This window comes from Rhamphochromis longiceps, linkage group LG9 (assembly GCF_057381845.1).
Source record: "Rhamphochromis longiceps isolate RC_006_pf linkage group LG9, R_longiceps_female_GT1.1, whole genome shotgun sequence".
NCBI lineage: Eukaryota > Metazoa > Chordata > Actinopteri > Cichliformes > Cichlidae > Rhamphochromis > Rhamphochromis longiceps.
The window spans coordinates 27,207,293-27,233,145 of record NC_140565.1 but is presented as its reverse complement, the minus strand read 5'-3'; the positions used below and the strand labels follow the sequence as shown (position 1 = coordinate 27,233,145).

The window sequence follows — 25,853 nt, the reverse complement described above, 5'->3', positions numbered from 1 at the left end:
ATGTATTAGTTCTGCGACTTAGAAATCTTTCATTCACGGCTGGTGGCGATCATTCTAATTACCAAGTTGATAAGTGATTTATTAAAACAAACTTGTTGCCAGAATCTTAAAACAAGAGTTGAACTGATAGTCCCTCTGGTTAATGAGCTGATAAGGATCCTAATCATTTTCTCAGCTTTGTTGTGATGTGGTGATTTTATAATCGAATGTTGCGTGAGGATCGCTGGCAAGTTTTCTAATTAACCGCAGCAAAATGCAGCTTCCCGTGGAGACAGACAAGAGAAAATGCTCACGGTGAGGAAGATTGGCATCAGCTGGGGAATGCGTTTAGCTTTGCTTTGCTGCCTTGTATGTGTGCTGATGTTTGTCGTCTCACAGCGGCGTAGGCGTAAGGTTACCTGGGGTTAAGATAATCCCTTGCTTACACAGCATGTATTTTTCACACTTGCAGGACAAACAAATAAAGCCATCCCCTTAGTTTTGCGATTGAATCTCTTGAGTGTGTTTGTTCAAGCCACATACCAAGCAGAAGAAACTGAAACTGAAGAGGGAGAAGAGTTCCTTCAGGCTTCTGCATCTTTGCTAGCAATGTGAGTTTTGCTTGCTTTACTCCACATTTGTAATCCTTTACAGTTTTATTGAAACCTCGGAGCCCGTAATTTAAAACAATTTAGCATTAGCATTAGCATTATGTGACGGGTATGACCGCAGCGAGGTGTGACCTGTGTATCCGATGTCACTGGTATGATGTTACGCAGCCTTTGCAGATGGCAGCGCGTTGTTACGTGAGGGGTGTATACTGAGCTCTCTCCTGTCCTCACTCTACACCTACGACTGCACGGCCACTAGTATCTCTTATTTTATTGTGAAGGAGGATCTCAGTGCCTTTAAACTTTATTGCTAAGAGAACCATCTCACCCTCAATGTCACAAAAACAGAAGAGATGATAGTGGACTTCTAATGATAATAATGGATTGGATTTATATGTAGCGCTTTTCAAGGCACCCAAAGCACTTTACAGTGAGCGAATGAATATTCACTCACTGGTGGAGGCAGCTACAGTTGTAGCCACAGCTGCCCTGGGGCAGACTGACAGAAGCGAGGCTGCCATATCTCGCCATCGGCCCCTCTGGCCAGCACCAGTAGGCGGTAGGGTAAAGTGTCTTGCCCAAGGACACAACGACCAGGACAGAGAGCCCGGGGATCGAACCGGCGACCTTCCAGTTACAGATGCGCTTCTCAACCCCATGAGCCACAGTCACCCATGACCTTCTAGAGGTGTAGTAAAGCACATACCCGATCACCATCAACAGCGCTGCTGTGGAAAGATTGAACAGCTTCCGTTTCCTAGCTGTACATCTGGCGGAGGATCTCACATGGTCAGTTCACACGAACAACATACCCCTTCATAGACAGCGCAGTTTGACGGGAGTGACAAACTGTGCTACCCGTGACACTGCGCTACCCGCGAAACCATGCTGCCCATGAAACAGCGCTACCCGTGAAAACGTGCTCATACATCATACAGCATCAAAGGGAGTAGGGCCACTGTCAGTCATCTTTAAGAATAAAGACTCTATTTGTCATGTCGATAGGAAGCTTCCCAGCTTGGAAGTTATCCAAACTTTGGAGACTTCACTAGATCTACCTGAGACCTCTGGGTTTATGCTACACATGAAAGAGAGAGCTTATACTACAGTGAAAGCCCCAAACTGAGCAGCAATGAGACTTCCAAGAGTGAGGAAAACCCCACCGGCTGATGTGACTGTCCAACACCTATTTGAAAAAGGTGTTACCTTTGCAATGGGAACTAAGACAGGAAGGTAGCAACTGTTTGCCCCTCCTGTCATACGCCAACATGCCTCGAGCGAAGCACGAGTCAAATTTGTATGTTGTATGTAGATTGTGAACACAAGCACTAGAAATTTGTTGTACTCAAAAAGCGTCTGTTCTCCCTTAAACCGCGCTGCCAGTCAAACCCCACAGGCAGCACGGTGTGATGGGTGTGACGGACAGTGTGACGGGTGTGACGGCAGGGTGTTTCTAATCTATATGGCAGATGTGACGTCATGCAACCTTCGCAGACAGCAGCACCTTGTTACGTCAGGCTGAGTGGTATGAAGGGTGCGACCGGTGTGACGGCAGTGCGGTGTGACCGGTGCGAAGTCACGCAGCCTTCACAGAAGGTGGCGCGGTGTTAAGTCATTCAGCCTTAGCAGACGGCAGTGTGGTGTTATATCAGGGGTGTACCATCTCACCCTCAATGTCACAAAAACAGAAGAGATAATAGTGGACTTCTAGAGGTGTGGTAAAGCATAACCCCGATCACCATCAACAGCGCTGCTGTGGAAAGATTGAACAGCTTCCGTTTCCTAGCTGTACATCTGGCTGAGAATCTCACATGGTCAGTTCACACAAACAACATACCCCTTCATAGACAGCGCAGTTTGACAGGTGTGACAAACCGCGCTACCCATGACAGTGTGGTACCCGTGAAACCGCGCTGCCCGTTAAACCGCGCTGCCCGTGAAACCGCGCTGCCCGTGAAACCGCGCTGCCCGTGAAACCGCGCTGCCCGTGAAACCGCGCTACCCGGTAAACCGCGCTACCCGTAAAACCGCGCTACCCATTAAACCGCGCTACCCGTAAAACCGCGCTACCCATGAAACGGCGCTACCCATTAAACGGCGCTACCCATTAAACGGCGCTACCCGTGAAAACGCGCTACCCGGTAAACCGCGCTACCCGTTAAACCGCGCTACCCGTAAAGCCGCGTGTAACGCTAAGTTATTTAAGGACTAGTTTATGTCAATGGATGAATTTACTGACTGACGCGCAGAAGAAATAGTTCTTTATGGAGCCCAGATGGTGTGAATGATGAGACCAAAAACTGCAATGTCTTGTACCAAAAATATATTGAATAAATAGGGGAAAGGGGAAATGGAACAAAATAATTAACACAACACACAACGTAAATGTCCACAATTAAATAATAAATCAGTGCTGTGATTTTTCTGTGCAAGAGTCCTTTTGCTAAGAGTCCTTTTTTTTGGTCCTTTTCTTTTTAAAGTTCACTTTTAAGGTATTCCTCCTTAGGGTCCAGCTTCATACAAGGGGGAAATATGTCCGTAATCCAAAGACGGCTAAGTGGGGGAAAAGAGGGGAAAACAAAGAATGGTCCTACCGGCTCGCCACTTCAATATGAAGAAGATCAATTCAAAGGGGAAAAAAAACCTGACCTGTAGGTCAGAAAAATGTCCATTAGCACATCAAGTTCGATTCAGTGTACCGGTAAACAAATATATTCTTCTGCAAGTCTAGGTAACAATGCAAATCATAAATCATCATCAATCAATGTACAACAGTTAAATCATTAATCATCTTGGCTACGTAGCTTAATCTATACATTCCAGTAGCGTTCGCTACAAACAATACAAAAACAACAATAAAGAAAAACAACTGTCTAACAGACAGCATAGCCGAATTCAAGGCAACACATAACAATAATCTTTCAATCGCACTTTGTTTCAAAGTAAGCCCATTAACATGCTTAAGTAAATAAAAGTGTTCAAAAACAGCGGTTTTTGAACCGGAGTTCTGCTTGCGGTGGGAGCGCTGCCGCACAAAGTCATTTTTTAATCGCGAAAACGATCGGCTGGTTACTGACAACCAAAGGTTGAAAGATATTAAGGACACTTACCGCTGAGTTTAAAGTTTAAAGATGAATTGAGGGGAGAAAACGCTTTGTTTTCCAACACCGTTCTAAATGCCATAAGCTCACAGCCACAGCAGGAGTCGAACCTGGAAGTATCCCTCCACAGCCGGTTTTCAGAGTTGCCGCGACGTGGGAGGAGCCAATCAGAAGAGGGACCTCAAATCAGCTGACGTGGGTCATGTGACAGGGAGTAGTTGATACCGCGCTACCCATTAAACCGCGCTACCCGTGAAAACGCGCTACCCGTGAAACTGTGATACCCGTTAAACCGAGCTGACAGTTAAAACGCGCAGGCAGCACGGTGTGACAGGTGTGACGGGCAGCGTGATGGGTGTGACAGCAGCGCGTTTCTAATCTGTGTGACTGATGTGGCGTCAAACAACCTTCGCAGACAGCAGCAAGGTGCAACTGGTGTGACTGGTGTGAGGCATCGCAGTGTGAACTGGGTGACCGGTGTGAATGCTATGTTGCGGTGTAACACCATTCTGCCTTCGCAGACGGCAGAGTGGTGTTACGTCAAAGGTGTATTCTGAACTTGTATACGTCCCGCAGCACGGTGTGACGGGTGCGAAGTCATGCAGCTTTAGAAGAGGGCAGCGCGGCGTTACGTCAGGGGCGTATACTAAACTCTCTCCTGTCCTCACTCTACACCTACGCCTGCACGGCCACTGGAATCTAAAATTTCATTCTCAAGTTTGCGGATGACACAACAATGGTGGGTGACAGTTTACAAGGAGGATGTCAGTGCCTTTTTACTCCAGTGATAAGACTACCACTCACCCTCAATATTACAAAACCAGAAGAAATGATAGTGGACTTCTGGAGGTGTAGAAGAGCACATACCCCAATCACCATCAATGGCACTGCTGTGTAAAGAGGGAACAGCTTCCGTTTCCTAGCTGTACATCTGGCAGAGGCTCTCACATGGTCAGTTCACACAAACAGCATACACCTTCATAGACAGCACAGTGTTACGTCACGCAGCGCAGTGTGACGGGTATGACCGCAGCGAGGTGTGACCTGTGTATCCGATGTCACTGGTATGATGTTACGCAGCCTTTGCAGATGGCAGCGCGTTGTTACGTGAGGGGTGTATACTGAGCTCTCTCCTGTCCTCACTCTACACCTACGACTGCACGGCCACTAGTATCTCTTATTTTATTGTGAAGGAGGATCTCAGTGCCTTTAAACTTTATTGCTAAGAGAACCATCTCACCCTCAATGTCACAAAAACAGAAGAGATGATAGTGGACTTCTAATGATAATAATGGATTGGATTTATATGTAGCGCTTTTCAAGGCACCCAAAGCACTTTACAGTGAGCGAATGAATATTCACTCACTGGTGGAGGCAGCTACAGTTGTAGCCACAGCTGCCCTGGGGCAGACTGACAGAAGCGAGGCTGCCATATCTCGCCATCGGCCCCTCTGGCCAGCACCAGTAGGCGGTAGGGTAAAGTGTCTTGCCCAAGGACACAACGACCAGGACAGAGAGCCCGGGGATCGAACCGGCGACCTTCCAGTTACAGATGCGCTTCTCAACCCCATGAGCCACAGTCACCCATGACCTTCTAGAGGTGTAGTAAAGCACATACCCGATCACCATCAACAGCGCTGCTGTGGAAAGATTGAACAGCTTCCGTTTCCTAGCTGTACATCTGGCAGAGGATCTCACATGGTCAGTTCACACGAACAACATACCCCTTCATAGACAGCGCAGTTTGACAGGTGTGACAAACCGCGCTACCCATGACAGTGTGGTACCCGTGAAACCATGCTGCCCATGAAACCGCGCTGCCCGTGAAACCGCGCTGTCTATGAAAACACACTACCCGTGAAATCATGCTGCCCGTGAAACCGCGCTACCCGTAAAACCGCGCTACCCGTTAAACCGCGCTGCCCGTTAAACCGCGCTGCCTATAAAAACACACTACCCATGAAACTGTAATACCCGTTAAACCGAGCTGCCAGTTAAACCGCGCAGGCAGCACGGTGTGACAGGTGTGACGGGCAGTGTGACGGGTGTGACAGCAGCGCGTTTCTAACCTGTGTGACTGATGTGACGTCATACAACCTTCACAGACAGCAGCAAGGTGCAACTGGTGTGATGCATTCAAAGCTCTTTTTTTGGATATTGCCTGCTTTTTATTCTCTTATCTGTCAAGATGATCCAACACTGCTTTAATAATGTTGAAATCTGGGGAGGCAAATTCTGTTGCCAGTTGGTATTGCATGGCAGGCCTTTTCTATGTTCATAATTCTTTCAATTTTCCAGTATCGCCAGTACCACTGGCTGAAATGCAGCCCCTAACCATGACAGAGCTTCCACTCAATTTCTTCAGACTTCTTTAAACTCTCTCCACACCATGTTGAGAGATGTCAAGTGGACAATAACCAATAGTTCTTTGGGAATCACCTTGTTGGTGCAGAAATACCGTTTAATGCCAGTCAAACTGTATTATCTGTGGCATTTTTCACAGATTAAGCTACATAATTATATGAATAAATGTGTTTTTTTTAAAGACAAACTGCTAACAAAGTGGCTAAAGATGCGGTTTAAAGCTGGTTAATTTTGCCACTAATTAAAGAACAAAAACCATCATTCTCCCTTCATAGTCTTAATGTGCCTGATAATATGTAATAAAAATAGTTTAATCCCCAAGTAGCTAAATTAAGTGAAATTAATCAGAAAGTGTTCCCCATTCTAAAACAATCTCATAACTAAACCGCTCTTGGTTTAACAAACACAGCATCCTGGTTCTGTAAACACTTCGCTCTTTTCTATTGCAGCACACAACACTGACAGCTGATATGTTAAACCTTGAAAAAAAATGAGAATCTACTGAAATGCACTACTCCCATTCACTGGCAGAAAAACAAAGTCAGCAAAGTATCTGTTTTATTGATGGGGCCCGTCAGAGATTTCAAACATATTTATTAAAATGTTTCTGTTTCTTAGCCTTAAAGCTTCTTTAAGAATACGTGTACTGCAAGAACCTGGTGTATAATTTTCAGCTGACGGAGCTTTTGTGTGTGAAGTACCACAAAGACTTGTCATCAAATCTTTATGCATTAATTATCATAATGATATATATCAATATATTGTTTTAAATGTACTTGTTGTTTTCTGCCTATATAGATTTTATTCTATTATTAGGTTACTTTTGGTTGATTGCTGATGCACAGGTTTATAAACTGATACTACAGGTGCTACTACTAAAAATGACTCCGAATCTCAGTCTGCAAACATGCAAAGGCAAGCACAATTATTTTAGCTTGAAAAAAAAACCCATGACGATCATCTTGGATCAAATTTTGATTGACATCCTATGAGAATAAAGTTATATTGCACCTCAAATCAAACAAAAACAAAAAGCACAATGTGACACATGACTGACGAGAGGAAGGCGATGAAATGCATCTCCACAGACTAGCTGGAGATGTCTATGTGGCTGTGTCAGTGAGAGAGATGGGAGTAGCTGAGAAAGAAAGGAGAAAACGAAATGAAAGATATGTTTGTTTCTCTTCATTTAACACAACCGATAGAGAGGCCTCCAGCAGAAGGCAAGAATTGGCTATTGAGTGCAAATAAAGCTATTGGATTCCAGTTTTTTCTCTTATTCAGAATGAAGAGACAAGAAAAAGAGTAGTAGGTACCCATGATTACCAGTCAGGACTGAAAAAGAAAGTAGAAAGGAGGCTTTAAAATAAGCTAAAATGACAAACATAGCGATGAAAGAGTAGAGTGTACGTACTGGCACTGAATGTAAACAAATGACCAAAAGAGAAGATCCCTCCAGTAATAGCAGGTTATAGGAGTGGTTTGGTAGCAGCATTGAAAAACACCTCAGCAGAAGCTTTGCAGATAGAGCAGGTAGAGCTGTTTTGCAAGTCATTCACTGTTAAGGTGAGCAACTCAGACTCAGTCTGCAAAACTGTAATTGACATGGGATGCGACAGCTTTCTCCCCAGTGAGTGGAAAAAGCAACATTACTGTTGCCTCCTGTGGAACTCTGTGCCCTTGTCCCTGACCTTTTAGACCTTCTTTGCAACCTTGATGACTTTAAACAGAGTGACAGCCTCGAGTAACCTCACCACTCTTAGACTGAAAATGAAAGGAAGTTCAAACCATTGGCTTGCTTTATGTGTAACAGTCTTACTAATATGGTTAAATTTAATACTTTGGAACTGGTGAAACAGACAGGAAATTTCACCGTGGGTTGTCTTTTCGAGGAGATTCTGTATAACTACCATTAGGACTTTAAAAGGAGCTTTCTTAATGTAACCCTCAGCTTATGAGATGTATTAAACAGTTGCCAAAGTTTGATGTGATGCGAAATAATTTTGATAAAATTTAATAGTCATGCACTTTAAATGGTGGCTGCACCATTTAATATATTTTTGTCTTTCTAAAAGGGGGAACAAGTCTGCACACTATTTCAATTCAATTCATTTATTTGTCTCCAATTCTTTAGCAAAAAATTGAGCTAATGTTTTAAGAATTAAACTATTAAATTAAAGCATTTAGGTCAGAACACAAAGCCTAAGCTTTTGGCTGACCTTATTTTTTGCGAGTTTATCCATCTCTGCTTAAACCTGTTTAAACCATCTTTAATCTATGTTTAATTTAAGCATCCACCAATGCAATTAGAGCAAATAATTTAAATCTAATACCTCCCCTTGAAGTTGACCCCTTTAAGTTGGAATTTTTGTAATAATTTATATTACCAAAATAGGACTAAATGTGAGGTCAGAATATTCAATAGCACTGAGTATTTCTCGCTTTTAAATGTTTCACATCATCAAACAAAGTTTGATGTTAGACAATGGTGACCCGAGTAAATGCAAAATGCAGTTAAATGAGCAACAGAATAACATCTACAGAACTGCAGGCATTAGCTGCCTTGGTTAAGGTCAGAGTTCATGATTCAACAATAAGAAAGAGATCCAAGGTGAAAGCCACCGTTAACCAAGATGAACAGAAAGACTCACAGAAAATATCCTGTGGACTGATGAGAAAAAGTTTAATCTGTTACAGAAATTAAGCCTTCCAAAAAAATCTAACTAACAGCATTTCATAAAAAGAAAATCATACCAAACATGGTGGTGGTAGTGTGATAGTCTGGGGCTGGATAATGTCTGGTTTATGTCCTGAGGCTCGATGGTGCTTGGGTTCGGCAGCAGGACAAAAAAACAAAATGAAAGTTTTGGGGTACATTAGTCAAAAAACTCATTGTCAGTTAATTCAAATTCCTTGATTGCAGTTCTTGTTGCCAAGGGTAGCAGAGCCAGTCATTAGGGTTAAGGGGCAATTACTTTTCCACACAGCACCAGGTAGGTTTGGATGGCTTTTTTCCCCCTTAATAAATGAAATCATCATTTTAAAACTTTATTTTGGATTTACCCAGGTTATCTTTGTCTAATATTAAATTTTGCTTAATTATCTGAAATATAAAAACTAAGAAGAATGCTTTTTCACAGAGCTGTACATTTTGCCTCTAGACAGTTTTATTTATCTGGTAATCTGACTACTCCACTCCTTTCTGCATCTGTCCCTCTGGTTTACGCAAAGCTTGCTTAATAATACTTTTTTCTATCCCCGTGCTGTCATCTCTTAGGTGATTTTATAAAAATGAAGTTGATGTCCATAAAAACTGATCTATTTGATTAGGAAATGATGAGAACATTGTGCTGCCTAGAGTTGCAGTTTTATGGGCTGGCAAGAACTTTTCATCTCCTCCTTGTGAAGAGTTGCAGACTTAAGATTCAGGATGCAGACTGAACCTTCTGCTCTGCATACAACTGTACACATTTAATCTCATTCATCCTTCAGCTCCTTCAGTATATTGGACAGTAAGGTCTGGACTTTCCTTCCATTCAGGAATTACGGATGCATAGACTGCTTGTTGAATTGCTTTTGCCTGGGACAAATGACCAGAAGGGCTGAATTGCAATTTTGCCCTTTGTGCCACAGTACAAACACTTTTTACTTTGAGACTAGTTCAAACTAACTAACTAAAAATCATTTATATTCATAACATTAGACAATATTTATTTACAGAGAAGATCCAGATGTACTCTTCTTTCAACCAGATGAGGTCTGTAGGACATGCTTTAAATCTCTCAGGCATGAAATATGGCAAATGTTTGTTCAGCTTAGTACTGATGAGATTTTGATTCCTGCAGAAACTCATCAGGGAAAGTCTTGAGCTTCTGTCCACTGCTGTGTACAGGAGCCTTTGACGCCCATGTTTTACTTATCATTCTACTTAACATCTATAACTTAGTTCAGATTCATCATTTCCAAAGAAAAGCTAGAGATGCTCACACATTCTGCTTGTATGCAAACTCCAACCGTCAACCCAGCAATGTGATGGAACATGTCCTTGATCGTGTGACACTTTGTGCGCTATGTCTGACCTGATGCTGTCACATGTCCAAACATATCTTAGTTTTTCTAGCACACTCTGCCTTAAAAATGTGCTTCAGGGGGTAAAGGTGACACAGCAGCTGTCACATGGATTGAGAGGCTACAGTTTGCTGAGAGTAATGTGGAAGATGTGATTTTGTTCTCCAAATGTTCATTTTTTTACTTGAAATTTCAACAGTTGACACATAATGGAAACAAGCACAAGTGCCTAAACACAAGTGCATGTTTGTTGTCTGTAATACAAACCAGTGCGTGCCAAGTGCATGTTTAAACCTGGAAGTAGTTGACATGTTGGATGACGTCCATGTTTAAATTAATTACATGCCACAAGAGACCAGTATTTAATGTTTGTCCATTTAACATTTAACAGCACAGACAATGCTTCAGTTCTGATTTAATCCCAGTGACTAAAGCGTTCACCGGCATTAACTGATAACGTCATAAACTCACTAACACAAGAAAGCCATACCTGTGTTTTTTTTTTTAAAGGTTTCATCAACAAAATAAGTATAAATCTAGATACTGAGAAGAATATGAACACTTAATTATTCATTAGATTAAATAAAATTCTTACTGATCTCCAAGCACTCTGTCTGAGGACGTCTTCTTTCTTTTCTTGTGAGTTTGTAAACCCACCTTGAAAATTCAGTTTGATGAAAATTAAATGGGGAAAAAAGACAAAAGTAACTTTTTATGATGTTTTCTCCTTTTTCTTTTCTTACCTGAGTAAAATCGCATCTTTTATGTATGATAGAAATTATTTATTTATGATTTCCAGCGTATTAAATCATACAGATTAGTCTCTGTTGTTGCTAAAAGAATATTGCTTTTACTGCTCTAGGCCTCTGTGGGTCCCGCCAATTGATTGAATTATTTGACGTGCTGCTGTCTGCATTTATGGTCTTAGGTTATTGTGCATCAGGTGTTTTGGTTTTTGAAAACTAATGTTTGCATTCTGGTTTAAGGTGTGTTTTTACACAAGTCAGCTCTGAGTTGTGCTTTTGGAGGGGAGGTATGGCAGCTTTATAACTGGTCAGGGGGGCACAGACATAGGGAATAATAAAGCAGAGATTAATGCCACTGTTGGGGGAGAAAAGTCTACAAGCTGCTGAAATTGCAGCACCACTGTTTTTTTGTCTGGTTTTTTTTTTTTTTGGCATCATGACAGTAGATCAGTAAAGTGTCTTTTCCTCTTTGTCAGGTCCGCAGCGTGAGTTCAGTGGTGACCCGTCGCAGAGAACAGCGGGTGCTGGTGATGGTTGTCACAATGGTGGTATGCTACCTGGTCTGCTGGCTGCCCTATGGTGTGGCAGCTCTGCTTGCAACCTTCGGCCCGCATGATCTTTTGACCCCAGAGGCGACCATCATGCCGTCACTGCTGGCCAAATTGTCCACTGTCATCAATCCCTTTATCTACATATTCATGAACAAACAGGTGGGTTAGTGCTCTTTATTTGTCTTAATGACTTTTTTGCAAACATCACTCTCTCTCAACATCTCTTCAGTTTTATTCTAAAACATGCTTACAGTAGAAAAGGCAGCATCTCTTTTATAACTGTAGATCCATCATAATTCATTTAAGGTTGTCTACATCTTGTTTGGATTAGTTAGTGTTGGAGATATAAGCATACAGTTTATGGTACCTAATTTATGCAGACATAAACGCGGGTAACTACCCAAATGGATGTTGTGTGGCCCTTCCTTCCTACCTATAATTAAACCAAACCGAAAGCAGTTTTTCTGTGACAAAATGAAAAATTAAACATTTGACCCTTTTACAGAGACTCTTTTCACACCTGGAAGCTATATCTAAACTAAATTGTGATTTCACAGCTCTGATTGATGGCACAAATGGTTTAACTGAGTCTACTCTAAGCTCAAAATGACACCTTTTCAATGTTTGCTTGGTTCAACCAACAGCGCAAATTTCTAGATTTATCAAAATTACTGAAAGGCAGACGAGATTGTTTACATTACATTACATTTAAAAGCTGGAACCATAAAATTTAGGTGTTTTCAAAACCAAGAAAGGGGCAAAAAATTTTCTCACAGCACTGGCTTAATGTCATTTACACAGAGTAAAAGAGATGTATACATTTAACATTTAGAGGGTAATAAATTGAGTAAGAACCTTTTTAAACAGTGAGATTGAGTCTTCTTCTAGTCTGTCACATGGTTTGCAAGTTTAATCTGATATAATACTTGATGATGTAATTAACTCCACTCACAATGTCCCTGAGGAGCTTCCCTTAGGTCATTCCAGAAGCAACGTTGGTGAGTAGTAGGGGAAAACATTATCACTAATGGCCAGCCGGTTCCAGAGACAGCTGCACCCTCAAACTCCAACCAGCTGACTTGCATTCACTTGACAATGCACATATACTACCACAATCTGAGGATTTGCAGACATTTTCAATGCATGAGCACTACGCGGCATGAGAACAAGAACAGAGAGGTGCTTTGTTTGACAGGGACAACTTTAAAAATCAATGATATCTTAGAAAGAAACACACAGTGCAAACATAATAAAAGGCATGTAAAGGACACTACATCCTTCTGACCTTCTCCAAAGATCATACCGTTGTTATTCTGAGGCTATTGGTAAATTTATGGGTTTTCATAAAATATGGATGACAATTGGAGGGTGGATGTTTTTTATTGAGATAGCTTAAAGAATGCTTAAAACAGAGAGTTCAGCTTGTCTTGATGGCTGACTGGGTGTAGTTATTAAGACTGGTTCAACTTCATATTGCAGTTGCTCACTGCTGGTTGTTTAAGGTTTACTGCACTGTTAATGCTTCTTTGCAACTTTTCTAGGAGTGCAGTCAATTGTCATTTTGGTTTTTTTGTTGCACAGTTCTCAAGGACATTCATTTTCTCAGTTTTGCGTTCTACATGCCGACCATCAAGGCAGCGTCATCTTTGTTTGCATCTTCCACTGACATTCAAAGAAACTCATCTTTGAACTGCCATATGCAGGCTTTAGAATTGTGGCTTTATATGAGCAAAACATCACTTGCTCCATCTTCAAGGCAAAATAATCTATTATCTTTTTATCTCTCCTTGATATTTTTTTTTTTAGCTAAACAAAAATATTACATAGCAGCTGATTGTTCAGTGGATTTGCTGATTTAACCGAGCGTTGCCAGAAGCCATTTGTATCAGCTCTGACTCCAATTAAATCCATAAACTTCTCAACCAGAGGCAACAATAAAAGTTAAATATTTTCTTGTTAATAATCTGAATATCAGCCACTGTCCCTACCAAAGGCTCATAATGATCTGTTAGAGAACAAAACAGTGCTGTATTTAAATTGGACAAAATGTTCTTACACCTCATTTTTGCTCTTATTTGTGAACAGAGCGGACGCCACTGGGAGGCCTCTCTGTTGTGCTGTTCTTTAGAAAAATCACTTTTTGGGAGTCGCCTGTTTGTTGCCTCTCCAGTGCACCCGTTTTCACTTTCGTTAGTACCAAAGCAGGTGAAATGCAGTGATTTACAGTGATGTATGCTTGCACACAGTAAGGACTGATGCTCTGTCCATTAATATGCTGCTTGGAAAAAAAAATGAGAACATTCAATTGTCAGAGTATCAAAAGGTTTCTATGCAAAAATCCAGTGACTAAAGAAATATAGGATTTACACTTGTGGAGAAAGCAAGCAGACGTCCTCTCACCCTTTGCTGTCTCTTTCTTTACATATTCAGCTAGAACACACATGAAGACGCAGCGCAGACAAAGACAGAGCTGACATTACTCTAACGGTGTCAAAGTCATAAAACACCCCCACCTCGCCCCGCTGTTCAGTTGTGATACACATCAGTGACATTTACGGACGATGGAAAATCTAGTTGATGTTACTGCTGTTCCTAAATGACAGCAGATCAAACTTCAAGGTGCTTTTTAGCAATTTCACTGTAGATAAATCTTTAAAGCAGTCATTAGCAGATTAATTTAATGACTGCAAACAAATCAGATCAGCACACAGAGGATGGCTTTACGCAATTATTTTTATTACAGTGAGAAAAAAACGATGGTTTCTATGGTTTCTCCTGTTATGTCAGTAAACCTTAAAACCTTATCACAGTTGTCAAAAGTTCATCTAAACAATGATACTGGGTAAAATCTACTTTCTTTTTTCTTTTTTACCTCTACAAGTCATTAGAAAGATTCCTTTGAGCTTCTGCCCCATGTAGACATGATTGCATCGCATAATTTCTGCAGATTTATCCACTGCATTCATATTCATTCATTCATATTCATACTGGAAATCAAGAGCAAGCAGGTTTTTGCCCTTCTTGTTCTTCAGGGGAGGTTCGTGTCCTTTCTGAGTTCATCTTAGGACACCTGAATTGTAGATTGACAGGTGTACCATTCCAGTCAGACTTCTCTCCTGACGACCTCTCCTGAGGAGGTCATGTCAGGTGGATGCTGGGCATTTGACATCTAAAGCAAGAGTCCACCTGGGACTCATCTTCCTGCCTTACTGAGTAAGGGAAAAACATAAGTGATGCGGTGATCAGTACTCTTGCCTCAGCACTTGGTTCAGATCTGCGAACTTGTCGGGGGGTGGGAGGGGTGTCTTTCTGTGTAGAGTTTCCTGTAGAAGTTTCCCCAAGCGCTCCAGCCTTCTCCTAGAGTACTACGACATGCTTGTTAGGTTTATGGGGATTCTAAATTAGAGCCCGACCAATGTGGGAGTTTTTAGACTGATACTAGACAATATCGAGTATTTTTTTTATATTTATTTGCTTTCAGACACACAAAACATATTTCCCAAACATTTGTTATGTATAGTTATTTACTCATCCTCACAAAACTGATGACAATGAAGCTTAAAAATAATCTTGTTTATAATTCTCAGAGCAAGTTATGAATTAGTCTTTTACGCCCTGCAACAACCAGCCCATCTGAGCAGAGTGTCCTTTAGTGGACAAACTATGCAGTGTCAAAACTCAAAACATGCGTGAAAGGTGTTTCTGCTCCCTCCGCTTTACTTATTGAAGTTTCATTCATCAGCTGGTATAAATATTGACACATATGACTGATATATCAGTATGGCTCTGGTCTAATTTGGCTGTACGTGTACATGTGGGTGTAAGTGGCTGTCCATCACTCTGCATTAGCCCAGCCACTAGTGACTTGTAAGTATGCGCCTGGTCTCTTACCCTAGGACAGTGTTGTGGCCATTTTTGTTGAATTTTTATGAAACATAATTTGTATCCATTTTTGATTTTTCTTTAATACAATAAGAATATCATAGTTTGCTTTGTCAGTCTGTAATTAATTTTACTTTTGGGAAAGTTTTGGAAAAGTGGTTAGTTTGGTAACTTTTGGACCCTCCCATTAATTAAGGGATTAAGAGCACACTAGGGGGTGTGGTGGAAATGTTTTTTTTTTTGTTTGTTTAACAAATGTCAGTTGGGACGAGGGTTTAAAATGATTTGTTGACCACTTTTTGAAATATAATCAAATTAACTTTCGTTTATGTTTAAGTTGTAAGACATTATTGGGTTGATTTTTTTCTTTGTATTTTACCATGAAATAAACGCCATATATTTTCAAAGAAGTCAGAAGTGTGTTCTGAAACAAACCACCTGTTGCCACCCACGGCCTTTTCGTGGACTATTTTTCTGTTTTGGAACTTAAGAGGCAGCGACAGACAGCCTGGATAGGCTCCAGCCTCCCTGTAACTCAAAAAAAAGAAAAAAAGTTTATTTATTCAGTTCTGTTTAAACCAAAATACAGTGGGGTGTGAGAATGACAAAACAAAACAAATGGATGTACAAACAAATGGAGAGAGACTTAACTGAAACATTGGCTGTTCCCACCTTTCAGGTGCACTCATTTCCCCATTTTAATCATTTTTATTACCTGGATTGTTTCCCAAGAAAAATGGCATATAGTAGGAAGAATGGATACAAGCGTTTACAACACCTGATGTTATATATATCTTTATGCCCGTGGCTTTGACAAAATCTCAGCATACATCTTGGGAGTGAGAACTGTCTGGGTGACTAGAGAAGCCTGTTATTTTAGCCAAACTGGATTTTTCCATAGTGGGAATAGGTTAATTGATTAATCCAAATTGCTCATAGGTGTGAATGCAGGAGTGAATGTGAGTGCGAATGGTTGTCTGTCCCTGTGTGTTAGCCCTGCGACAGACTGGCGACCTGTCCAGGGTGTACCCTGCCTCTCGCCCTATGACAGCTGGGATAGGCTCCAGCGACCCCCACGACCCTGAAAAGGATAAACGGAATGGATGGATGGATTTTTCCTTTGTAATATGGTGCATTATTATGCTGCAGCAAGCCAGCATAATAATGCTGTGTATAATCAGCAGTGACATTCACATTGTGGTATTCAAATCACTGGTGTTAAAGGGCACAAATTCTGCCAAGAAAACTTTCCTCACACCTTCACAGCAACACCAGGAAGAGTGCAAACTGCTGACACAAAGCCAGTTGTGTCTTTGGATTCACGCTGTTCTTGCCAATTTCTTTCCAAGAGTGGAACCTTCTAATAAAGTGCTGAGCAGGAGGAGTGATGACAGTCCTAACAACCACTCAGTAGTTTCTCACAGTAATTTAAATTTTAAAACATATTTTTCTCCTTTTTTACTCAAAAAACAAGCTCAGAAAAACAGCCAAATTACATCAAAATCAACGTAACGTATCTCATCCATTTGTATTCTTGCAAAATTTTCTTTCCGTCATATCCTGTCATCTGTGATATATGCATTTTTAAATTCAGCTATCGTTTGATGTTTTCTGATGGTACTTTGTATAGTGACGCAAGGCGTTTTTTTTTAATGTGTTAATCTGTCACGGCAGGATGGTTTTTGACAGGATTCAGATGCCCCGTGTTACATTTTCATGAGCGGTGACCTCCAGAGCTCAACAAAATTATTTCTTTTTAATACCTTGTGACATCTCGATGAATCATAAGAAAAAATGAGGGGAATATGAGGTATTCAAACGTGTTGATTGGGTGGAGGAAAAAGCTAAACTTGACCGGGAAAAAGGAAATAATATGCAAGGTTAGATTAAGGATGAAAGAGTAAAAGAAGGCAGGTAAAAAAAATTACAGAAGGAAATGGAAAATGACACAGGAAAAGGGGAAAACAGAAAAAAATCCAAGGTGAGGAAGGGAGGACAGGAGAAATAACTGTAATGAGGAAGCTGGACGTAAAGGCTGGAGGATGGATGTTAAAAGAGGGGAGGAAAATGAAGAAACTTTTTTCAAGAAAGAAGGAATGAAATGAAAATTTGTTAGACTGGCAGTGAAGAAGAAATGTCAGAAATATAGTAGAAGTTGGAAAAGTATACAAGACATTAAGATGAAGGAAAGGTGGGAAAGAGAAAGGTGATGGGCAGGAGGAGTAAAGGATGAAGTTCTTTTTAATCTTGCAAAGGTAGCGTGGCTTTGATTTTGATTAGCATGTTACTATCAGGGAGCGACACAGTGCCGTGGTGACCTTTTCCTTTTTTCCTCTCTCTCATACGTTCACGCAAACAGTCTTTTATCTGCCTCTGTCTGTTTTTATCTGCTGCCTCTGCCTGTCGTTCAGGTGCTGAAGTTGTCACTTTTGAGCTCGTGAGACATTTAAACCGTCTTTGATGGCTGACATATTACGACGGTAAAGTTTTTAGGGTTTGTATGTGACGATTAAGCAACTAACTGAACTTTCAAGACTTCGGATAAGCTCTCGGGAGGCCATGTGGGAGGCCGCACTGTGTGGCGCTTTCAGTCTTCAGTTCCTCCCAGCCCATAACTATGGCAGCAATGTGTTGAGGCGAGTTGAAGACTTTAAGCGCTGTGCAGATTCACGACCCGGACCTCAGCTGCTACTTTTTCCAGCCCAGTTTATACAGACAATGTAATGAGCATCTTATTTACTTTTTATATGTTGGCTGTTTAACACTATCTTTTATATTTCTGTTACATTTCATCTAAGCAAGTGCATATTTCCTACCCACTGTATGTTTTTTTTTTTCCAATATTTCAACTAAATATTGAAAGTAAGTACAATGTATAGGAAATTAGACTTGAATACTTATATTCTATTCTTCCTTATAATTCAAATTCATCATGTGTAAGAAAAATGCTTTTTACTCCAGTGCCAAATGCCATAAAATGAGGAATTATGATGTTTTAATGTAATTGACGCCCCTAGTTGAACTACAAATGTGGAGCCCAAAGCCAGTTCCATCCCAAAGAGACCAGCTGCTTGGTAGCTTGTTTATTTTGGAGAGGGTGGTGTATGTTTGGACTCTCCCCTGAATTCTCCACCAAGATATTTTGTGCTGCAAAACACTGTGGACTGAGTGGCTCGTGACTCATGAACAATTTGACCTTACAGGATTACTGAGAATGTTGAATGAATCATCATCAGGTTTTTTTTTTTTATAAAGATCTGTTATATCCGTAGAGTGATGTATTAAGCTATCGTCATTGGCAACCATCTTGATTTTGAAGCTCTCAATATTTCAGCCTTCACCACCTTAAATAAATAAATAAATACATTTTTATTTATATAGCACCTTTCAAGACAGAATCACAAAGTGCTGCACATTACAAGTCATAAAAAGAGAAAATAAAACAGGCAAAAAATTAACCAAAAGTAGTTTTAAAAAGGTGAGTTTTGAGTTGTTTTTTTTTAAAACAGCTACTGAGTCCGCAGTTCTTAATGTTTGGGGGAGAGAGTTCCACAGTCTCGGGGCCACAGTGGCAAAAGCTCTATCACCTCTAGTCCTCCTCTTAGTATTTTTTAAAGCAAGTAAGCCCTGATCAGATGACCTCAAAGACCTGCTAGGGACATAGGGCTGTAGCAGATCAAAGATGTAGGCAGGTGCCAGTCCGTGCACAGCTCTGTAGGTCAAGACCAGGATCTTAAAATTGACTCTAAATTTAACAGGAAGCCAGTGTAACTGAGATAACAACGGTGTCACATGTGAGTACTTGGAGGATTTTGTCAAAAGTCTAGCTGCAGCGTTTTGCACAACCTGCAGACGATCCAGAGAACCTTTGCTTAGACACATAAACAGCAAATTACAATAATCCAAGCGTGACGAAATAAATGCATGTATAGCAATCTCCAATTCAGAGCAAGATAAAATCTATTAGTCACAAGCGATGGTCACTAGCTATTTATCAGTCACAAGACAGACAAACCTGCCTCGAGGATTTCTCTTAAGACATTCCATGTGTAACGTGATGTTTCATTATGTGTTTGAAATTCTTTTTATTGGCTGTTACATTGTGGTTACTTCTCATGCCCTGAAATCAAACATTTCCAAAAAAGCCTCATCTTTATTAGCTACAATATTCAGTTGATTACACATTAAAGCAGCGGTATATTTAACCAATTTCTTTTTTAAAACTTAACAGACATGATTTTGGCTTGATTTGATGCTAAAAGCACATGTGCTTTCAGTTAAGAAGAAATCTTAATATTGCTGATTTAGAGTTGCCACACTGTGGTTAGTTAATTGTGTCAAGCGCATAAAAGTACTCAGCCCACAATTATAATAAGAAAAAAAACCCACTTCTTACATTACAAACAAAGAGCTTTACTGTCTTCTGTTGTAGGCTCACCAAAACAAAAGCAGCCCCACCCATATGGAAAAGATATATATAAATCTTATAAAGTTTGTATCTGTCTTGTGTGAAACTTATATGAAAAGCATACAAGAGTGAAAACAGATATAAGATCCCCTGAAAAATTATATAAATGAAACTTGTATGTTTTACTAAAATAATATATGAAAGTAATGAGAAAGTGGCCACTTTCATGAGTAAATCATATAAGCCTTATATTCACTATATGAAGTAGGCCACATCTTATGCAAGTCTTTTATAAGGTTTTACTATTTCTTTTCCATATGGGCACGCTCTTCTTATAATCGTCTTTCCAGGCGAACGCATCAAAAATTCAATATTTATCCACCTTACCACACTCTAAACTTATCATATAATGGACAAAAATACAGTGGACTAAAGTCTTATTTCAGTTACATTAGAAACAATCTTCAGGGAGCTTCCTTTGTTCTATAGCTAACGATGATGTAACTGAATATAACTTTGCACACAGCTCTTTGATTTTTTTTAACAAATTCAGGCTGGAGGCTGTTACATATTTTTTATCTGACATTATGTACTTAATTTACTTTAATAGGCCATCTGTGTTTGTACTTCAGAAACCATTTGCAAGGTTCACGAGGGAACTAAGACACTGGGAAACTAGGAACTTTAAACTAGGAGTGAGGATAACTAGGAATATGGAGGAGACACAACAAAGAGCAAAGGAAAGCACAGGGAGCAACGAGGATGAGGGAAACACAGCTGGGACTAATTAAACATAAAGAGACAAAGGAAGCAAAGCAGAATACACCACACACACAGGACAGGGACTATCAAAATAAAGCAGGAAACAGGAGACAGACATGGAGACGCGGACTTGACAAGGAGACACGACTGATTGGGGAGACACAGGAGATGAACGAACACAGAAACTACACATAAAGACAGTTCACGGGGGCCGACCGCAGCGCAGAGGTGAAATCATGTAGATATGAAACAACTGGACACATGCAGCACTGATCACTTGTGTCTGTTTCCAGAAGACTGGCCACACAGCTACGTTTTCAGTCTCTCTTTGTGATGCAGTCCATTTCACCAGAGTTACCAAAGCTGAGAGAAATCAAATAAAGAAATCAATATAACCACCATCAGCATGTAAGCAGGCTACCACACAAGCAGGTCTGTTTTTTCCAAGCGTTTTTATTGCTTTTAATATCCACAATGATGTCATAGTTTAGTGGAGACAACAACATTTTGTGAATAGGGCAATCACACAAAAAAAAAAACCTTCCTCCACAGTATACCAAGGTAAATTGGACCTTTTCATGATTTTGTACAACATGCATTTTATTCTTTTTGTGTGCTCACTGCCTGCATCTTGCTGCACTCTGTATGGACGTCTTCATCTTTTAGCGTTGCTTCCTGGCTGAGGAATTGTAAAATAGTATTTCCTATATAGTGAGCTGCAAAATGTTTAACATTAGCTGCCAATGTCGTGTGTTGGAGGTATTTTCTTTTTCTTTTGTAGAACTATTCACTGAGCAATAAAACAATGTAAAAACACCTACAGATAAAATGTATGACTGGCCAACTGTACATAAATAATTAAAAGTACTTATTCAGCAGAAAATCGTCCCTTTTAAGTGTTTCAATGTATGGATTAGTATTACTAATGCCAGTTTTTACTAATGTTTTCTGGTGTGCTGTGAGGGCCACATATCTCTTCAGGAAAAAGTAGCATAGTGTTTGGAGTATTTAAAGTTTTGGAGTTATAGGGTTTGTTTGCATTTTTACTTCATTATTTGAAACTCTGGCCACATTAATACGAGCATCAGAGGTTTTAACAGTATACATGACTGAAATAAGTTAATAAATAAGTTCCTCTTGGAATCATAAATGTGGGCTCTATTCTTGTGAACACCTTTCCAGCACAGCACAAACTCTAGAGGTTTAATAGATTTTCCAGTTTGTCTTGAAATAATAAAACGACTGTCTATTTATTTACCTTTTGCAAACTCCTATTTGCTGTATACCACCAGAACTTCTGCACAATAGAAATGATGATATTGAGCATGTTTATTAACACTGCCAGGTGTTATTTCATACGTCTGAAAAATAAAGTAAATCCCTTGAATGAGCCTGGCTTTTGTTTTCAACACTGCACTGCAAAGAATAGCTGCAGACGCCCATCGAAGATGAAAAACACACCACCAACTGTGAAACCCTCACATCATCGCTCCCACCCACCAACCCCAGTCTCTTGCATTAAAGACCACACTTCACATCAAGGTGGTATCACATGTTCATTTGTGTTAATCACTCCCACAGGTTTGGAGTGGCAGGTGAGGATTTGGTCACTCATCAGTTCATCATAAGATCCCAGTCTGTGTCTGATCTCAGCTGTAATCCCACCTGACGTCAGCTCGCCCTCCTTCCTCCCCAATTTCTCCTTCCCACTTCTCTCCTTTTCTTTTTTCTCTGCGGTTTTACTTTCAAACCAACATTTTCTTTTTTTTCTCCCCCAGGCACATCTCTCTAGTTGATTAACACACTGGGATTTGAGACGAGCAGATTTAAAGCACACAGCTAATTTTGAAAGCTGCATAATTTCCTCAGGGTAACAGAAATTAATTGGCTCATATGAGGAATTATCAGCCAATTGCTCAAGTGTCTTAGTTAAAAAGCACTACAAACTGGTCTCATTTGTCATATCAATAAGTGGGTGTCTACATTTTCAAAGGGTGCTAACATGCTGGAGGAAACTGCATGCCGAGGTGTCGTGTTTCATGCAGCACGCTTGTTTGATCTGCAGCACCCTGGGGAAATGTAGTAGACTTTAAGTATACATGTGGAACTGGGGAGTATACTAAGTACACTACGTTTATCCAGGGGATGCCTGCCGGACTCAAAACATGCAGAAGACAGAAAACTTGAAAGTGTGTAATTGCAAACCTCCTCTTATTTTTCAATGACTTCACTATGATTATCATTAAATGGTATTTCTGTCTGTGCAACATCCAGTTAGTTCTGATCTCTTGGTCATTTCGTTGCTGTCTCTTATTCCTTACATTAATACACTTCTGTTAACAAATATCTGAAATATACCAAAGTTATGAACACTGGAGAGAAACATCTATTCTTATCAGTATTTTCAGTGTTTGCTGTTATTGCTGAATGATTACTATTACTTTTTTTCTCCATTGTTTTCCAGTCTTTCTGCTGTGCTGTCTGTTTCACTTTTTATACTCAGTGCAAACCTCAGTTAAATACTATTACTACTACTAGTAAGTACAGGATTTACAGTATTGTGCAAAACTTGTCCATCCTTTTTGAATCTCTTTTCCTAGTTTTTCTTTGGATGTTGTCTGATTTTTCACTCATTTTCAGTTCAGGATCTTCAATCACATCGTTATTAGTGATCTGTCTAAAAATTACAAAAGGTAACCGTCAGACAGGCATGAAACAGCACTTTTGATCCAACAAAGGGATTCCCAAAGAGCTTTAGCTGAAAACACGATATATCACAGAACGGTGTGCTGTGTGTACTGATATCCTAAAGCATTATTTACAGCAAAATAAAAGTATCTGAAAGGCACGTCCTTAAGAAAAAGGGGAAAAAATACAGCAAAGACCTGACTCAGGGCCTGAGAGATACAGCTGCCCTTTGAGTCGATCCATCTGTTGTTTGCTCAACCCTCATCAGAAATGGACTCAGTGGAAGGATGGCTGTCAAAAACGCAAGGGAAACAGTGAGAAAAGGCTTAAGTATGCCAAATTACACACAAACTGGACTGAAGATCAGTGGCATTTGGTCTGATATGTGGTTCAATTCCTCATCAACATCTTGTCCAGAGTCAAGTCAATTATGATTGCAGAAAAGCACCATCCACCATGCAAAACCATGCGGAAAGCATCTGATGTGCAGCAGCATAAAACACACGCAAACGTAACGGAACGCTGTCAGTCACTTCTTGGAGCCCAAACCTGTTTCTACTCATAGTACTATGTCATTACAGCATGCATTAGGATTTTACCCCTGGAAGTCAAAATAAGATGGTTATTCTGAACTTCAGTAATCTGTATTCAACACAAAAAAGCAAGCATCAGTGACAGAGGTGACACTGAATTATTTAGTCATGAAAGGGTGAATTGGCATTGAGGTGGGTTGCAAAGCAGTGTGTAGATGTACCACAGTTCTATTCAGTCTAAAGCAGCTTAAGTTATTCCTAAATTTTACTGCAAACTACTGAAACAAGTCTTGTTATGTCTCTTGTGGGAATTATATCATTTTTATATCATGTTTATTCTTCGATATCCTTTTTATTAAGCTTTGAGTAGTGGCATTTGATTAAAACATTTATTCAATATATTACACATATAGTTTCAATCATGTTATTACACATATTGCAAAATGTGCTTAGAAAAAGTTGGCCTTCTTTCTGGTAAGAGGTTACAAGCTTTATCTGGTGAGGTGAAAAGGTGATCAGAGATCTTAATATTCATCAAGTCAAAAGTCACCTGCAGTCACGTTCACCTCTTTTACCTCCTAACCAAACACCCAAATCTACAGATTTCAGCCATTAACAAACTCATTACCACTCTGCGGCTAATCCTGTGTGTGTCTGTGTGTTTTTGTGTAGTTTTACAGGTGTTTCACAGCATTCTTCAGCTGCTCCATCCCTGAGCAGAGCTCCACCTTAAAGACGTTTTCTCGGGTGACTAAGACATTCCGCTCCAACCGCCATGAGAAGGAACCCCAGGTGTTTGCCGCCGCTCCATCCACAGCCTTGCCCACACCCCACTCCATTCATGAGTCCTCGCAGGAAGCCAATCACGTGGCTCAATCTCCAACAAAAAGAGACTGTGTGGTTTCCCAAACTCCTACTGCTGTCAGCCTCAAACCTAAACTGATTCTGGTGGCTCACTATAGGGAATAAAAACAGAGACAACAGGAGGTGACTGCTCAGAGAAACAAGAAGGCGCAAACGAGCGGGAGAACAGGTCTCCAATTAAGAAACAAATCCTCTTAATAGCTGGAAAGAACGATTGCAGTGGGACCGCAGTGGGAGTTTTAAATACAAGCTGGGATGCTTTAATCCCAGAACAGGTTATCATTGCTGTGTGAGGTCGGCAAACAGGGATAGAGGCTCTGTGTACAAATCAGAAGACAGATTTGAAGATTAGGGCTACACAGAGTGCTATGTGTTAAAACCACACACTTCTGCCATTAGGATGTACCCGACATAATCACATCCATTGTACACAAGAGCACAAATGTTGCATTAAAGCTCACTTACCTCTGCCTAAAGTTTACCATTAAGGACCATGTATTTCTTTCACACTGGAAGACGGATAATTCTACCTAATTCTGCAGAAATGGTCAGGGATGTATGGTCAGAACATGACCCACGCAGTGCCAATGTGGAGAGGAAGATTACAAAACAAGAAGCCTGCTGTTTTAGAAAAAGTGGATATTCGCTTTTACTAAATGTTTAATCACGATGAGATGGGGGCTCTGCTTACATAATGGTTGTTTTTGTGGACGGACTCATGCTTGGTTTTAACAACAGTGCATTTGGAACGGATACATCGACAACACTTTGATTTGAACCCCCATTATTTAGCAGTTACTAGCTGTATATACAGATTTACTAAATGGTTTATAGCACATTGTAATGTGTTTGCAAGTATGTGTCTTTATGTAATTAATTGCGTTTGAAATTAAACCCTTTATTTGCGTGTATTCAGATGTGTATATTTGTGTGTGTGTGTGTGTGTGTGTGTGTGTGTGTGTGTGTGTGTGTGTGTGTGTGTGTGTGTGTGTGTGTACAGACCCTCATCTCAAAGCTCAAGGTCAATCCCATACAGTATTATAGAAAGCAAGGGAGTCATACTGTATGTTTGCATCATCTCTGCACTTTACGACAAGATAAAGAGGTCAAAGCAAGACAGAGTCAGCGTTTTCCAGAGGCAGATTACACAGGCCCCTATAGCTGCAGGATTACACACGAGAAGGGGCCACAAGATTAATATTGAAGGGATTTAAAGGAAAACTTTGCCCTGTGTGTTATACAGTGTTTTCATTCATTCGTTGTCCTCAGGTTTTCAAGTTTTATGGCACTTTGAAT

At 40.4% G+C, this 25,853-nt stretch overlaps 1 protein-coding gene and 1 long non-coding RNA gene across 2 annotated transcripts in view; one reads left to right on the top strand and one right to left on the bottom strand.

Moving 5' to 3' along the window:
* tmtopsb (teleost multiple tissue opsin b) overlaps positions 1–25,430 on the top strand; it is a 49,938-nt gene extending 24,508 nt beyond the window's left edge. Inside the window, exons 3-4 of the mRNA XM_085419115.1 lie at positions 11,346–11,579; positions 24,366–25,430. Coding sequence (XP_085275241.1) covers positions 11,346–11,579; positions 24,366–24,662 — 531 coding nt within the window. The 3' untranslated portion in view covers positions 24,663–25,430. The remainder of the gene's footprint in view (positions 1–11,345; positions 11,580–24,365) is intronic.
* On the bottom strand, positions 2,899–3,824 carry LOC146662469 (uncharacterized). The gene is made up of 2 exons (XR_014913363.1): positions 3,701–3,824; positions 2,899–3,239 (listed from the first exon to the last, which is right to left on the bottom strand). It is a non-coding gene; the product is annotated as an uncharacterized LOC146662469 (long non-coding RNA).
* Positions 25,431–25,853: the final 423 nt, after the last annotated feature.